General features: G+C 39.8%; 2 protein-coding genes across 2 annotated transcripts; one reads left to right on the top strand and one right to left on the bottom strand.

Annotated features, from left to right (window-relative positions):
* Positions 1–211: 211 nt before the first annotated feature.
* LOC146700784 (dual specificity protein kinase CLK4-like) lies at positions 212–9,595 on the top strand. Its single transcript, XM_085471028.1, has 13 exons — positions 212–339; positions 4,029–4,122; positions 4,249–4,343; positions 4,929–5,052; positions 5,532–5,598; positions 5,747–5,860; positions 6,050–6,216; positions 6,569–6,663; positions 6,785–6,914; positions 6,993–7,075; positions 7,170–7,249; positions 8,255–8,330; positions 8,417–9,595. The coding sequence occupies exons 2-13, from the start codon at positions 4,086–4,088 to the stop codon at positions 8,552–8,554; spliced, it is 1,206 nt and encodes a 401-aa protein (XP_085327154.1). The 5' UTR covers positions 212–339; positions 4,029–4,085; the 3' UTR covers positions 8,555–9,595.
* Positions 9,596–13,124: 3,529 nt separating this feature from the next.
* On the bottom strand, positions 13,125–16,223 carry gpr119 (G protein-coupled receptor 119). The gene is made up of 2 exons (XM_085471428.1): positions 15,719–16,223; positions 13,125–13,810 (listed from the first exon to the last, which is right to left on the bottom strand). The coding sequence occupies exons 1-2, from the start codon at positions 16,221–16,223 to the stop codon at positions 13,125–13,127; spliced, it is 1,191 nt and encodes a 396-aa protein (XP_085327554.1).
* Positions 16,224–17,742: the final 1,519 nt, after the last annotated feature.

Consider the following 17,742-nt stretch of genomic DNA (forward strand, 5'->3'; position numbering starts at 1 on the left):
TACGGGGTGAGGCCAAGGGTCGAGGCAGGAGCAGCCCCCGTGTCCTTTTTCATTACAGCTGGCAGAGGATTTTACTGCCTTGAAGTATACCGGAATGTCCATGGCTTGGTTTCCTGAAGGACATAATATTTTATTGCACCACGGACGCCATTTTTCCCATTCCTTCTTTGGCAGCTATGCCATGTGACAACAAGTGGTTGTGTTGCTTTGGTGGGGCGTGGAATAGTGGCCCAAGGAAGCTAAAGAAGAGGACGATAAGTTGCTTGAACAGACCTGCAAGAGCCCAAAAAGCAGATAGAAGAGAAGCAGAAGACTCCACAGCTTCAATTCCAAATACAGGTAAGCAGATAGATCACTATCACTAAACACTGCAAAATCTGTTGTAACCAGTTAACTGTTTTGCAAATTGTTACAAATGTTGCTTTTTAAAGTAGTTTATTATTGACTTCAAACAATAATGTATGGTTCTTATTATATCATATATATTATTATATTTTATTTCGATTTGATTTTTTTTCTTAAATTGTTACTTTTATAGCTAAATGAGTTTGTACAGTCGAGGAATTTTTCTTATTGCTTCAGTGACAAACATCCAATGGGGGCGTGGGGTGAAAAAAAAAAAGCAAAAAATTTTTAAAATACCAACTTTTAAAATATAAAAATAATCTATAAAATATTTTCTGTTTATAAACTGATGGAGATATGCAGTAGGCTGCAATGCAAGTAAAAAATATGAACCGTGCACCAAATGTTTAAAATGAAAATTATAAGAACTATGTCCACTACTGTGAAAAGGATAAATGCACAGAAAAAAAAACATCAATATAACTTACAGAGTTGGATGCAGTGGTTTTATTTTTAACTTGGAATAAGTGAAGCAGTACATTGGTACTTAGCACCCAGGTAAGATGTGGTTCTTCACAGTTACACTGGAATTTGAACTTGTTTACATGTAGTTATTCCTGAACTCTGCTGAAGTAACTCAGCATGAGTTGCAGTTAATAATAATCCTTTTGTATCTTATACTGGGCATTGGAATGGTTTATCCTTTTACCCCCTTTAAGATAAGCCAGCTTCATTCTGATTGGATGCTCTTTGTAAACAACAGATTTGAAGGGGGGTGGGTTTCCTGTGCTTACAGAGCCAATAATGATAATAATAATAATGATAATGATAATAATAATCAGTCTGGAAGGAGCATTTAGAGCCAATGTAAGTCTGAGCTTTTTTCATTATTGAAGCTTAGTTCACATTTAATATAAACATCCAGCATTTTAGCAATACTCTATATGACGCACAATAATAAGCTAACCAGCCAACCAGAATTTTTATTTCTTTTTTTCATAGCCATGGTGTTGTGACATTTCACTTTGCTGCTTTATTTAACCTGTGGTGTGAAAAGACAGAATCTCATTCTGTCCTGCAGTATTCTTAGTGTGTCGCATGCATGGACTGTACACAGCAGCAGTGTGTTAGCAGACACAGTGCTGATTGTTGGAGCTCTGTGGTCTGGACAGCTTTCAGAGCACAGTTAGAGCTGTTGTTAGATTTCATCTAAGTGTATTTTCAGCTGTATCAGATGACCTGTTAAACTACAACTGAACTGAACTAAATAATCCCCTCCAATTAAAGCAGTCACTCACCTATCTCAACCATCCAGATTGAAATTTATCCTATTACGTAATATAGAAAAAGGGTACAAAGGAATAGAACTTAAAGGAACACAGTAAAAGTCAACTTTAGCAACTTTGGCTGTTTCAGCAGTTGTCCAGAGAGCATTTTATGGTAATTTTCAAATGACAAATACTCTTGAGGTTATGAAATTGTTATTAGAAGTAAAGAAGAAAGCAGGCTGATGTCACAAAGCAGCCCTCTGCAGAGATCTTAAATCTTCAGACTGCTGACTGCCTCCTGATTTATATCCAGTCAACAGCTGTTTCTTTTAATCATTCCTGAAGGAAGTAGCTTCCCTTTTACTTACAGTAACAAGGTACCATAACTCTGACCTGATTTTAATCCAAACAGCATTTCCTTTCCCCAGTTTGTATTTGCACAAGAACACTTCAAGATAATAACTCAAAAACAAAAAAGCTTTTAAAAAAATATTTTGCCATTGTGTTTTGTTAGGAAGTTATTGTGTTTCAAGAAGTGTTATTTGCACCTCATAACCCAACGGTGTTGTCAGTCTGAGGCCTCCATGGTTGACCTCCTAACATCAGGTGTTAACCATATTCGGTCAGGGTTAAGTTATTGTCCAAATTTTTTAACATCAAAATGTGCGCAATATAATTTGAAATCCTTTCCTAGCTTGTAAAAATGTGGCATATGGCTAAAACAAGACCCACACTGTCAGCACATCCGATCAGGAACACCTTGTACTTTGTTCTAGATTTAAAATTTAGGCAGTGAATTTTGTTTGGAGCAGTAAGAGAAGATCTTCTAAGAAGAAGATTTTGTTTTTCATGTCCAAAAATAGAGTTAAATTAGTTTTGTTAGAGAAAATAAGCAATTGGGTAATAATAAAATCACTGCCTAGCCAAAAATAATCAATCCCTATACAGATGACTACAGGCACAAATGACTGGCATTGCCTTTATGTAAACCAGCATGTTTTAAATAGATCATGTCTTGGTGGCTGCACTTTTACTGGGCCCTATCCTTCAGCTGTATTGGTTTCTTATTCTGCCTATCAGTAATTAGGAGTGGCGTACTCTGTGCTCCTGGTAGTGGCTGGTGAGTGAGTGTTGGATATTCTTAAGTGAATGACAACGGTCCTACATGTTGTCAGTGAGAGTGAGCCATCCTCACTGCTGATTTACAGTCGATCAGAGACAGCCGACCCAGACGGGCACAGAGAGACAGATCTATGTCTCAGGAGGGAGGAAGAGAACCCTGCAAAGGAACACCTAAAAGCCCCTCAAGAGCAAAACTCCTCAACGTCTCATATGCGAAACCAAAATGCAGTTATTTCATGACGCAGTTCAAAAACACACTGCAGTAGTTTTGACTATTAGAAGTTTCACTTATTCTGAGTGACTGAATAAGCTTGGGGCTTCTACTACTCTTAGTTGACTAAGAAACTGCATATTTTGACAAGCATGAAGGATTTGTCTTTCAGTTTATATGTTTAAACAGCTGGTCACAATCTCCCATGGACCATTATGCTATCATGCTACCTACACATCCCTAACTTCACCTTCTGCACAGAACATCCTAATATAGGGTTTTCTAAAAGGTCAGTGATAAAGAACCAAAACCCTTGAGACTGTGTGCTATACCTCATGTTCTTAAAGTTAAGAATATGAGGTATAGCACGGAGAGCAACTATATTATTCCAAAAAACAGAGAAGAGTTTCTCCACTTCACTCTTAGGAGTGAAATTTCTCATTCAGGTGCAGCAACAGTAAATTATAATGCTCCTGACTATTTTTAGAAGCACTTTATGTTTACCAGCACAGAAAAGCATGTTGTCTGTGTTATATTCTACTCATGGAAAGCATTTTTAATGTTGTTCGCTACTTTGGTGATATAAATGTTAATCTATATTCACGAACAAAGTAGTCTATTCAAAGTACCAGAGATTTTTGGTTTTTTAATAAAAGCTACATCACTCAAGTTTCCACTGCTGCCGTTAACCATTTTACATAAATAAAAACAGTTCATAAAATCATGAATATAAATATGCATAAATAACATATATATTACATGAGTGCAAGATTACATTCCCACTGCCTCGTGGGAATTTGTACTGGCCTCATGTAAGAGTAAAAGATCCTAAGCTTAAAATGCTGATAATGTGCCAGTAAAGAATTTCTATATTTGTATCGATAATGTTTGTACCGGTTTGTTTGGCACCTGTCATTCCTAAATTCTAGTACGATAACGCTGCCTCACACGTGTGTGTAAAGTTTAATGCTAAAGTGTGCGATTCACTCCTTAGTCTGTGAAGCTAAATGCGAAATGTCCTTTTTGCTTTTTAAAGCTTTCACAAAGCCTTTTTTGAAAATAAGTTCTCCTTACATTTGCAGACACTACCAGAGTGTGGAGAAGAGGCCTGAGTCAGGTAGAGTGTTGATAACACTGCAATGGGCAGAAAGGATGACAACTCCGAGTACTGGAGAGGTAACGCTATTTCCTCTTAGGTTTTGGCCTTTAATAATATCTGTTACTGTGATCCTCATACAGGTTAATTATTGTCTGTGTTTCCTGGAACTGTTTTGAAGTCTTTCTCTCTCTGTCCTTTGGTAGATGGCGATGACTCCAAACCTGATCTACAAACGGATACAAAGACTGGAAGTTTCAACCAGTGCATCCACCGCACCACCTCAGAAACTCATAACTTGGTTGGATAATCTTCTTTCTGCTCAGTCCCCCTAAGTTTGCCTGAGGCTTTTTTTCCTTATTGTTAAGTACATTAACATTAGTTAATTAATTACATTATATACAGTGCATTACATTATATTATTTGTTGCTAATTCAGATGAAAAATAACAGGTGTGAATGAGTAACCCATCAAAACTAGGAGCATCATCTAATATGGCAACAGCAGGGTCTTGTGTAATATGATTACCCCAAATAATCCACTGTGATTCAGTCGATGAAATAGGATCTGTATATAAAATATATTTTTGTAGTTGAACTTTCGTCTTATTTTGAATGGGAACACATCCCAGAACATCGGCAATTAAATTGCTGTTTGGAAAACTTTAGCTTGCTAGACATTTCTTATATAATCTAATGGCTTCTCAACACTTCTATGATTTTATCTTAATATATAAAAAAGGACAGAACTGAGTCTTTTATGATTTCAAACTATCCCATTATTGGAATTAAATTCTATGAAAAAATGGACATTTTTCAAATTGACACTCTGTTTTTCTCTTTTGCTTCTTATCCATATATCTGACTGAAACACAACCAACGCTCAGGCTGATGACAACGCTGGCAGCGCCAATGATGATGAAGTGGAGGAGGGTCAGAGGGGAAAGAGCTGTGAGGATGATGAAGAGGGCCACCTGGCCTACCACATCGGCCTCGTGATGAAAGAAAGATGTACTTATCACATTCCCCCCCCCCTTTCCCCTTATGCTTTTTTTCTTCTAAAAGGGCAACTGACACCAGAATAGCAACTCTAGAAATAGTTTCCTGTTACCGTGATCACCTGACTACTTTCACTGGTACAGAGGAACTGGCTTATTATTTAATTCAATTCCTCTTTTGTACAATAAATGTACTCTCAGGCACTTAGTCCAGGATGCTAAACCTTTCACTTTTTAATTTGCTGGAATGCATTACTGAAAATTAACCAAATGGTTTGTGATTAAACTTGAACTGAACCTTATGCCATAATTTGGAAGCATCACACAATCGTCTGGCTGTGGAAGAAGAATGAAAGGAAAGCGACTAGTTGACTTTTCAAATGTGTTTGTGACAAGTCAGAAGCTGCAGGAAGTGTGTTTTAGAGTGTTTTAAAAGTGCTCTGCTCTGGACTGCACTGGTGATCCAAATAAATATCTGTCTGTCCTTTCCAGATGAAGTTGTCTCTGCACTTGGAGAAGGAGCATTTGGAAAAGTAGTGAAGTGTATAGACAGAGAGAAGTAAGCACGCATGCTGAAAAATCCTTGGAATTGCTGGGTATTTCTAGTGCTTCGAGATTATATGTTTTTTTTTGTTTTCAACATTCAGAGGTCCATATCAGCTTTAAACCTCATATACACCTCTGCATGTCGTGTGTCTGTTCAACAGAGATGAGCACGTAGCTGTGAAGATAGTGAGGAACATTGAGTGTTTCTGTGAAGTAGCGAGGTCTGAGATCGCTGTGCTGGAGGAAATCAACTGCCTGGATGATGATAACAGATTGTAAGTGTAGCTTACATGAAATCCAGGGGGTTACATTTTTCCTTGACAGCATTCAGTTAAATCTTTTTTCTTCTTGTTTAACTGATGGGCTGCAGGAAAGAATAGCTGTGTTATTGCTGTTTGCATTCATTTCTCATTCTAATCTCCAGCGATTGCGTTATTAAAGTGATTTATCGTGTCTTCTGACAGCGCCTGCGTGAGGATGCTGGACTGGTTCGAGCATGAAGGCCACGTCTGCATCGTGTTCGAGCTGCTCGGCCTCAGTATCTTTGAGTTTCTCCGACAGAATGAGTTCCTGCCGTTCAGCGTGGAGCAGATTAGACGCATGGCCTTCCAGATCTTCAAAGCTGTGTGCTGTGAGTCGGGTGTTTACTTCTGTGAGACTGGGCGTTGTAGGTGACTGTTTACGTTGGCAATCTTGGGACTGAAACATCTCTTAGTTTCTAAAGACTTTTTTATTGTTTGTGGGTTTTTACATCATTTTAGGAGAGAAATCAAAACTAATGTAGTGTAACAAAGCGTAACCCTGTTAGCTTGTCTGCCACTATTTTGATCAACAGTAGCTGACAAACAGGCAAAATTACTGATTCATTAAAAAAAAAAGGGTTTTTTTGCCTTCTACAGGGACAGTCGAACACTGTGTTGCTCAGTTTAAAAAATTGTTGATTTCATGCACAATTGTATTGTGTATTTTTGTGTGTTTTGCAGTTCTGCACCGTAACAAACTGACCCACACAGACCTGAAGCCAGAGAACATCCTGTTTGTGCGCTCTGACTATGACCTGGAGTATAATGAGGACTTGGTAAGAGTGCAATATCACGTCATGGTTTTATTTTAAGGTTTGCTATGTGATGAAGGATGTTTACTAGAGAGTGTGTGTGTGTGTGTTCCTGTTTGTGTGTATGCGTCCATTTTTATGTCAGGAGTGTAAGGAGAAGAGGCTGAGGAGTCTTGATGTGAAGGTTGTGGACTTTGGCAATGCCACATTTGACCACGAACCCCATGAATCCCTGGTTTCAACGCGTTACTACCGAGCTCCAGAAGTCATACTTGGTACACAAACAACTGACACATGCACACACACTCCTACATGAACACTCAGAGAATTAAGCTCAGTTATCTACATTTCAGGTCTGGGCTGGAACCAGTCATGTGACGTTTGGAGTCTGGGCTGTGTCATGATGGAGTTTTACCTAGGACGCGCACTCTTCCTGGTACACACACACACACAGACACACACACGTGCACGCACACAGACACACACACGTGCACGCACACACAGTAGTATAACTGCTGGTTTTGTTTCAGACCCATGACAGTAAAGAACATCTGGCCATGATGGAGAAAGTCCTCGGACCGGTCCCTCCACATCTGCTCAAACAGACCAGGTAGCTACACAAATAGCCACACACACACACACACACACACACACACACACACACACACACACACACACACACACACACACACACACACACACACGTGTGAATCAATTGTTCTTGTATTTTGATGTCAAAGACAAATGAAATCAAGAAGCTGGAGGACTGTGGTTGTTGAAAAGTCATACTTACAACTTACAAGAGAAAACACAGAACTAATAATAGGAGAGCGAATAAAGAAGAGCAACAAATGATAACTAAGGACATTTGAGAACATGGCATGAAACCATGACTAGACAAAAGGGCTCATAGAGCAGTCTAATTATGCATTGCCCCTACAAAGATCCTTCCCAAAGGGTTTTCTGCACCATTCTCAGGGTCTCATAGGTCGTTCGTACCCATGGAGGCTGCATAAAAGCATCCCTAATTGAGTCCCAGTTAAGTGCAGGAGTGCCTTAACTGGCACTCCTGCACTCAGCCTGCACTGCATACTGAAAGAGCACTTCATTACATACACCTGAACACTGAGGTGAATACTCTGAATGTAACTTTTCATATAGCACAAAGTTCAGCTGAATTTCCCCATAGTCTGCAAATGAATGCATATTTGCACCCACAGATGCAGATGATGACAGAGACACTTTCAGTGAAATCCAAAAGAAATCATATTAAACATGGCAGAAATGCTGCATTTCATTTGTGCAAACAGACACTGTGCATGTGCCAATAAACAACTCTTATATGCAGCATTTTTCTAAAGAACTGTCCAAGGAACTGTGCACAAAGAACAAAAAATATATAAAATAACACTTTGATTAAAAAGATTGTGCATCTGCAGGAAAATGAAATTTAGCAGCAAGGGTCTCCAAATGGTGATATAGAGCTTATCCATGATCTCTTTTGTGAATATGCTCTCCTCAGCTCCAGGTGTAATTTGAAGTAGTGTGTTGTGTGTGTTGACAGAGTGTTTTTGTCTGCAACTGAATATAAACACTGTGCATGTAATCTGTGTAGGAAGAAGCATTATGTGCACAGCGAGTGTCTGAACTGGGACGATGAATACATCAGGAAACACTGTCGACCTCTCAAGGTACCCGGCACTCACATCAACCAGTCAGCTTCAGCTGTGAGCTGGGACTGGTAGCTGTAGGAAATCTGATTATTTCTGTCTCTCAGCTGTACATGCAGACGCAGAACGAGGAGGAGAGGCAGTTGTTCGATCTGCTCAGCTGCATGTTGGAATATGATGTGTCCAGACGGATCACCCTGGAGGAGGCACTGTGGCACCCGTTCTTCAGCCCACTGAGGACGTAGAGGCAGCAGCAGTGCAGCTAGCTAATGCATGCATACACACACACGCACAAATGTTTTCATATCTTAGTGAGGACCAGTGTCACGTCAGTGGGAGGATCCGGGGGTTTCTCTGTGAATTTCACGTTCCCGTGGCAGCGTGCTCGGTGCTTGCTCAGATTTGAAGTTCAAGTTTTTGCTGTGGAAAGTAGCTTTCTTCCCACACAGACTGTACAGCAGACGCTAATGTTTTTGTCACTTTTTACGGAATAAAACTTAAAGTAATGTAAGTACGTCCATGCTTTAAATGCTGCATGGTCAAACTCTCTCCTGCACTCCATATTATCCATTGTTGATCTACACACGTCTGTTGCTGCCACGGATGTCGCTCGTAAATCATTGTCATGTGACACTCTAACAAACAAAATCACGACAGTTTAGTAATGCAGTAATGCAGCGTGCTTACGGGAAAGTAACAGTAATCTCATTACTTTTTTGCAATAGTAATCCCTTACTTTACCCGTTACTTTAAAAAAGTAATCGGATTACTTTGGAGGACTTTAGAGGTCCTCACTCTCATTGGCATAATGCTTTCCCTAGCCTTACCATCAAAAATGAATACCATACTATAACCCGTAGCCTAAACCTAACCATGACCTAATAGTAACCCTGACACTTTAACCACATTTTGAGCCTCAAAAATACCTTCAAACTTGTGTGAACAGGCATTTTGTCTCCATAAGTGACTGTTCGTCCTCACAAGTACAGTGGCATGCCAATTTTCTGTCCTCACAAAGATCTTTTAACATGTACACACACACACACACACACAAACATACAAAGAGGCACTAAACATCTACCTCAGGCTCTAACTAAAGAGTGCAGATTATTTGATTGCTTGGTTTTTAATTCTGAATTGAATTTTCAGCTGTATTTATAGATTCAAAGAGCATTCCTGTTTGAAATAATCCCACCATGATGTTATAATCCACACAGTATTTAATTCCATGTTTTTGATTTTTTTTTTTTGTCAGCTGTTTGTAATAAAGATTTCAGATTTGATGTGTCCGAAATTTATTCTGTCCCTGATTGCTGATCCCATTCAGGGTTGCAGGAATGGGCGGAGAATATCTGTGTAAACCCCGGAGAGGTCCCCAGTATAGAATTGCTGTTTTATATGATTAATTAATATTCTTTTTGTAAAAGTACTTTCTGCTCATGTGAAATCACGTTAATGTCTAAAGAAAAAAACAACACAAAATGTTGTTTTTTCAGAGTTTTTCAGATGCAAACTTGCATACTACAGTGTGTATACACACTGAAAGGATTGCATTTTTTTGCAGCAACTTCATCCTCAAAAGACAAAAAATAAAGTCATCGAGCTATATTAATATAAATAATATAATAATAATATAGAAAGAGTATTTTTACTCAGTTGTATATAGAATTTGTATTCTATTTTTATCCTATTGTATATTCTATTCTATTTTATTCTACTGTATATAGTATTTTATTTTATTCCATTCTATTCTGTACAGTTGTGTACAGTATATTATTTGTATTGTATTCAAATTTTTGCTATATAACTTTTGCACTGTCCACTTTCTGCTGTGTCAAAACAAATTTCCCACGTGTGGGACTAATAAAGGTTATCTTATCTTATCTTATAAGTTGGTCATAATGTCTAAACAAAAAAAGGAAGAATGTGGAGATTCCTATTTCATCAAGAAGTTCATGTTTGGGTGTGTAAGTACGTAACACGATAAATTCGCATTTGAAAAACACACTCGGTATGTAAAGAACAAAAACTTAAAAAAGTGGGAATTTTATGTGTTTTGAACAGAAGGAGGGTGAACTAAAGTTTGTGGTAGTTGAGATTTGGGCCTTAGAGCTACTAAAAAAGGACGTTGACAGAGTCTCTCAGAGTCAGCCACCAATGACCATTTTTAACATTCACTGTAACTATAATGAGTGATGTCTACGGCAAAAGTAATCTGAGTGACCATGCTGGCACAGAGCAGCATGATGTAATGACAAATATTTGTTCCGATTTTTAGCTGAGCTTATTATGCTTAATGTAGATGCTGCAGCCTATCAGTCTAAAGTAAATGTCAGCTATCTAAGCTCATGCTGAAATCTCTGACATTTGCTGGTGTAACTGCCTTGTTGATACAGACTGCTGACATGTAAAGTGGACGGTAATTTCAAGATTTAAGTAGACAAGGAAGTCTCCATGACTGAACAGTTATCCAGGTATGAAATGTTACATTTGCAATAGCTGCTACTCCGAAAAACAGCCGGCTCATCGGCTATCTGAGAGTCATCAGCTGAAATTACATGGATGTAATAAAAGAGGATGAAAACAAAATGTGTCCGAGAGAATTGATAACGTTATCAGTTCCGCCTGTTTCCAGACATGCAGCTGCATGTTGTTTATGATCCGTATGACTTCAGTTTACTTTTCACCAAAGAGATGCTGCATATCTAAAGCCATAGGCTGTAATTTTAAATGCAAGATAAGGTTGTCAATTTTGTTTTTTCCTGTGATAAATCTGGAAATTTCCATCTTTATCCAGTTGAAGATTTTGTCAGTAAAATGATCAAAATGATGGTTAAAAGGATTTTATAGCAACTAAGAGTATTTAGGTCCTAAAAAGATGAGAATTCTTCAGACTCTTGTGAATGTTGCCAGTTTAATAATCACTTAAGAGCTAACTGCACTACTTGTGTAATAACAGTGGCAGCACTTCAGCTCATTAACTGACTGTGTGGTCACTGTAACTGAAGACTGCTACATGTTCTGGTTGTAAATGGACCTGTTCTTATATAGCGCTTTTGTGCTGTACATTCAACTTGTACATTCACCCAAGAACTTTTTTCTACGCTGTTTCTAAGTGCTTCCTATCTAACATTCACACATATTCATACTCCGATGGATGCATCGGAGAGCAACGTGTGGTTAGTATCTTGCCCGAGACATACAGACTGGGATCGATCACCTGAGCCCCACTACACAACACTGTTGTGTTATCCCAAGTTCTGTAGTGAAGTTTTGATGTAAAAAGCTAATGTCCTTTTGGTACAGCTGCTTTGTGTGAAAGGTAAAGTGTAAACACTGTATCACTGGTCGACCTCTTGACCTTGGTTGTATCACAGGGCCAACTAACAGAGACATACAACCATTCATAATCACATTTACATCAAGGGCCAGTTGATGGAAGGAAGCCTGAGTACACCACAAGAACCCACACCGATATAGGGAGAACAGGACCTTCTTGCTGTGAGGTGGTAGTGCTAGCTACTGCACACATGTCCCTCCTGCCAGGACCTACCTGTGGGACAACTGTTTGTGTAATACTAAGGTCTGCTCTGTAGTTTTCTGTGCTGCAGTTTCATCCATCCACCTTCTTTTGCCCATCCAATTCAAGAAGCTTATTAAGGCACAGGAAAGCATGCAAACTCGAAACAGAAGGGCCCCAGCTACATGGTGGATTTGAACCCAGGACCTAACCAGACCACTGTGATGTGCTCCAGAGTTTGTGAGTGAAATTCCAGTATTTTATCAGCATTTTGACAAATTATCAGTTAGTCTGATAACTTAGCACTCCACCCCGTCATCTAAATATGAACACTTCTGGCTAAAGAAACTGACATGGATGTTGGCAGAAATTATCAAAGTAAAAACATGGCTCCACAAACCACGGTGTGACATCAAAGTCATTTATAGAGAGCCAGGAGATTCCAGAGACTTCTATACTGACTTTCTAACAGGCTTCTCATCCCACGTCCTTGTGGGATTTCTCCAGGCTGTACACAGACAATGTCCTCTGTGAGTCTCTGTGGAATATCAGGCTTGCAGTAAGTGGGCATAAAGGGCGTAAATATTCGGTAATTATAGTCATTCTAATCTTGGGACTGGTCTGAACCCCTCCAGACTTATCAGGAGTGCACGTCAAAGTCTGTGAACTGAAGCACTGAACTTCCTGCCCCCTGCTATCACTGACCTCTGACCCCTCGTTTCACATGGAGCAACGGAATAAATATCCAAGTTATACATAAATGTTGTTGTGCTCACATTTCTCCCTCCTACAGTCATTCAGCACAGGGAGTACCAAAGAGAAGTACTGGCCTCACTCCTAAATATTTCAGGAATTACCCTGGTTTTTCATAATTTATCATAACTAATAAATATATGGTTAAAACCGATGACATAATAAACCTGATTTCCCCTTTACTGTCAGATGATATTTGTGATTTTTTTCCCTGCCAAAATATTATACAGATTAAGCAGATCAAATATGCATCAGAACTATAGCATAATTCAAATAATTAAATTAGACAAACAAAGAAAGCAAAAGTTTTGACTTGAACTTTATTAGCTCCGTGGCCTGTTCGTAGTCAGGCTTGAAGGAATTGGGTGAAATCACATTGAAGCCTGAGGTGCAAATATGGTACTTAAAAAAAGCATCATATTTAGTGATAATAATAATAATAATGTACTTCAGGGGTTACAAAGCCTATTAATCAATGCTTTATCCCTCAGAGAATCATTCACATGTGTTTTTGTAGTATATCTCGAGTTTCCCAGTTTATTTCACAGACTTGTTGTGGCCGTTTGTGGTCCTGCATGAGCTTCATCATTGGTGATTGGTTGCAAGAGTGCAGGGTTTAGTGTGTCTCTTCTAGAAGCAGAGGCTTGAGTCTGCACATTTGGTTGTGGGTCGCCTCTCTCTGTGACAGTTGCTCTGGCTGCCAATGAGCTGCCTGTAATGCAGGAAAACATGGCTACCAACTGCAGCCGCACTTCCCTTTGCCAAATGGCATACACTATAGGGTTGATTAGTGAGTTGGAGAGTCCCAGCAGCCATATATGATTCTCAATCACAGCTTTGAGAGCACAGCTTTTACAAAGAATGTGCACTATGGACACCACAAAGAAGGGGCACCAGAGGACTAAGAAGCAGCCCACGAGCACCGCCACCGTCCTCAGGGCCTTGACGTGACTCCAGTAACTGATCCTCAGATATGAATGGTGAGGCTGATGCTGGCTATGTTGCCTGTGGTGGTCACCGTTCCAGGAGCTTGCTTGCCTGACACGGCAGATCTGCTTCTGGTGGTTGCTGGCGATCTTCAGGATATCCAGGTAGATGTAGATGAAGATGGCGAGCACTGGGAAAAAGACGACGCTGAGGAAAATGACGATGGCCACATTGTGAATCACAGAGAAGAAGGCACAGAAGCCATCATAGCTTGATTCCACCTGCAGCTGCCGCACCATAACTGAGGACAAGAGGACATGAGGTGTTTTTTTAATATATTCTTTATATATTGATATGCTCAGATTACAAATCAAACAATGCAAAAACTTCATACATTTTAGAAATAACAAGGTGACTGTAATAACTCATTTCCTTTCTTTTTATAGTATTGCAGCGTATCTTGACCCTGGAGACAACACTACACTGGCTCCAAGAAAATAGTGACTGTTTTGAAGGGAAAAATATATGTGCAGTACAATGAGTCTGCACTTTTTCTATGAAAAAGTATCCTCTATAAAAATACTTCAACCCTGCATTGCCTACATTTGTTGAGTCTTTTTTTTTCTCCCTTTAACAGCACATAATTGCATTTCTTGGTGCATTACCTCCAAACGTAGGCCGGCTGAATGTAATGCAATAGAATGTAAAAGCCTTTGGCAGGGTTTTGCATCACATTAACTTTGTGTATTTGCATCAGGTTGATTGATCTGGCCAGTACAAACCCTTACATGCAGGTCCGCACCAGCCAGGGCCTTAATTAGGCATTCATCTAATTGGTATTCCTTAAGCTATCTGTTCAAAACAACACTAGCAGTGTTAAAAGATGGGTAGAAAAACAGTATTTAAGGGCTCATACTAAAAAATTAGGTACTTAGCACCGCACCAGGAGTACAAACAACCAGGTCACAAGCCAGTGTAATCCCAGTGCCGATCCCATGCCAGGGTAAATGTGGAGGGTTGTGTCAGGAAGAGCATCGGGCATAAGATCTTGGTCAAATCAAGCATGCAAATCATTCAGAATGAGATTTCCACAAATCGGTCAGGACTTGGATTAATAACTGCCTCTGGTGCTGTTGTGTGTGCAGGAGACCAGGTGAATTAGAAGCAAAGAGAGTGGTGGAAAAAAGAAAGTAAAAGGCTTAAATGAGTTGAGACTTGACCTCAAGGAAGGAAAAAAATGGCTTCCATTGATTCTCTGGAGAGATTCATCAAGCTGCAAAGGACGTGTAACAGGTTAGTGTGGTTAAGAATAGAGATAAACTTGCTAACAAGTAAAGAGAGTGTGTTGAGAAAATAGAAGGCTCGTTTCTGATGAATGAAAGAGTGGATGATGGATGGAGGAGTTAATGAATCAGGAAGTGCAAAGGACTGCTAAGGAGAAATTCTGGGAAGAGAAGGTGGTAAGGAAAGGTCAGTGGTGCAGGAGGAAAGGAGGAGGAGGCTTCAGAGGAGGCTCATGGATGTAGTGATGGAGGACATTCAGAGAGATGATCCACTGTGGCGACCATAAAGGCCCGAAGAAGAAGAAGACACGAGGAGAACATGCAGAAACAAAAGCTTGGACTGAGAGTTTCATATTAAGCAGTGACATCAGTTTTTGTTGCTTTTGCAGTTTAGATGAATGGAACACTTGCAAGAGGCCACTTATTAGATTTGCCATTGGAGAGGAATGAAACAATGGAGTTACATGATCTGTCTCACTGGACTGCAGCTGTTCAAATTTTACCGTGCATGCTTGTAGGCCTCTCATTACGGGAGTAAAACACCCTGAATACTCATATGATAGAAACGTATCGGTCAAAAGGAAGCCACACTCAAAAGTGCACACAGGCAATCTCAATGTGATCTGCAACATCCTGAAAAAGCCTTCCTCGAGGACTCTCGAGGTGAATACAAAGTAAATTTGTGATTTGTGTTTCTCATCCGTAAAGTCCAGTGGTATATAATTTGAACTTACAGTTTTGGAGCAGTGACTAAATCTGGGCCTTTTCTTTTCCAGGTAGAAATTTCAAAGAGGAGCATTTGAACTCTTAGGTCAAATCCAGAGTCTAAACCTTGTATAGCCCCTTCTTACATATGCCTTTAGATTACATAAAAGCACAGTCCTCTGCATATTTCAACACACTGATTGATCATTTCTGTTTCTCACCTGGCATGAATCCCATGGTGAGTGAAATGATCCACAGAACCAGCAAGGCTCCAGCTGCCGTCCCCTTCCCAGACAGCAGCGAGTATCGCAGGGGTATCTTGATGGCAGCATAGCGGTCCAGTGAGATGAGAAACATGGACATGATGGATGCTATGCAGGGTGATATCACAAATGCCATTCGCAGCAGGCAGCGGGTCTTGTCCTGGCCAGTGGAAGGCGTAGTGTTTGAGGGACGATCAGCAAGACTGACATTCCTGCTGAGGTCTTCTGTGGCCAGGCCAGTGATGGCTACGCCAACCAGACTGTCAGCGAGTGCCAAGTTGAGGACAAAGCACCAGCTCTGGCTACACTTCTTGAGGAGTAGCTTAAGTAAAGCAGCTGCCACGAGCAGGTTTGTGGAGATGATGAGGGAAGAGGCGACGCTGAGCATCATACCCATCACCCAAGGGGAGTGGTCAAAGGAGGTCACTGTGGGTTGGTTGGAGCCTATGTTGTCAGGAGTCATCCTAAAAGGCGCTAAGACGTATGCTTGTCCGGTTAAATTCACAAAGCCAGTGTATAGCTGCAATGGGCCAATATTGTTGTGATCACAATCAGAGATTTAACTCTTACAGTCATTGTACGTCAAAACACAAAACGTGAATCTAGCAAAAAAAAAAAAAATTCGCAAAGATCCTTAAAAACAAGTTTTGAACTTTTTTTAGGCTGTTTAACGTACCAAATGAAACATCAGATATCACAGTACTCAGTCCAGTGGCTAAAAATGTGACTAAACTGAAGAAGCGTGCGTTCAATCACCGCAAGCAGAAGAATCTTCTCAACAATTCCCCATTAAATGAATCTAGCTTGCAGTAAAGAACTTTAAGAGAGTTAGCTTGTTCTGAAAAGCATCCATTGGATCTCGGCAAACTCGGCTGTATCCTTAAAATCCTTTCAACTAATGGAAGGAGGACAGAAATGCAACAATATCAGCAGGTCTCTCTTATCCCCTCCCCTCTCACACACAGTCTGCAGACACACACACACACCATCGTAGAGAGCACATATATCCCCTTCACTGCTCATCCGCTGCTGCTGTTGCCTCTTTGTGGTTGAACCTTGTCCCAGCTTTCCCCTCTTCTCTCATTCTCTCTCTTCCATGCCGGAAGATTCCTACTTTCATAATCACTTTATTGTATTTATCATCTTTAATCGAGAGGGTTGTTTTTTTTTAACTAGGGCAGGTTAGCACTAAAGCTTCCTTTTAGGGAAGACATAAATCATTTACAGTGGGTGAGTAACTAATAATAGTAAACCACCAAATAAGATTTAGCTTTTTAGTTCGACTGTGAGAAACATGTAAGAAGAGGCTGTGTAATACAGTCTTTTAACTCAACTTTAAACTATATATATCACTATTTATAGCAAAAAACAACTAAAGGAAAAACACACATCCTAGTAACTGTGCTTTCCCACCTTATCGCTACTTGTGAAGCACATTTGTCAAAGCTAAGCTAAGGTATAAAACTTCTGTACTTCTGTAAATTTGTTGGCTCGGGTATTAGTACTATTGCTCACTATTACTTGTGGTTATTGGAGGAGTGGAGCCAGACTTGGTGCCAACCTAAATAACTAATACAATGGAATTAAATTAAATGCTCAATCACTTGCCAAAAGCAGAGAGTTTCTAAGACTTGGTTTCATACAGATGTTCTCTGCCTATGACTTCCAAACATGAACAAGAGGAACACACATTACTGGTTGTTGCACATATTTTTGGCACTGCCCTCTGGTGACAGCAAACAGCTACATTTTGTAGCACATGCCGGAACTGGAGTTACATCAAATAACTATTATTTTGCTACAGCGCTTTTTCAGAAACAAAATCTTAAAGTATGGAAACTTTTCATGGGTGGAAAAGAAAACATTTATTGGGGCATCTACCAGACAAATTTTGGGCTTAACATCTGTAAATCAGTGTAGATAATTTTGACAATATTGAGGGAAAAATGAGGTGCAAAAAACAAAAACAAGGTTGGGGTTTT

The sequence above is a fragment of the Copadichromis virginalis genome, linkage group LG10 (genome assembly GCF_057382275.1).
Source record: "Copadichromis virginalis isolate Kocher_CV1m ecotype Utaka linkage group LG10, C_Virginalis_male_GT1.1, whole genome shotgun sequence".
Classification (NCBI taxonomy): Eukaryota; Metazoa; Chordata; class Actinopteri; order Cichliformes; family Cichlidae; genus Copadichromis; species Copadichromis virginalis.

Bases quoted from the DNA above. Each gene is read 5' to 3' on its own strand.
- LOC146700784 (XM_085471028.1), top strand. From the start codon at position 4,086: ATGGGCAGAAAGGATGACAACTCCGAGTACTGGAGAG. The intron at 7,076-7,169 runs GTACACACACAC...GTTTTGTTTCAG, and splicing joins TAGGACGCGCACTCTTCCTG to ACCCATGACAGTAAAGAACA. The intron at 8,331-8,416 runs GTACCCGGCACT...TCTGTCTCTCAG, and splicing joins AACACTGTCGACCTCTCAAG to CTGTACATGCAGACGCAGAA.
- gpr119 (XM_085471428.1), bottom strand. From the start codon at position 16,223: ATGACTCCTGACAACATAGGCTCCAACCAACCCACAGTGACCTCCTTT. The intron at 13,811-15,718 runs GTGAGAAACAGA...TCTTGTCCTCAG, and splicing joins CACCATGGGATTCATGCCAG to TTATGGTGCGGCAGCTGCAG.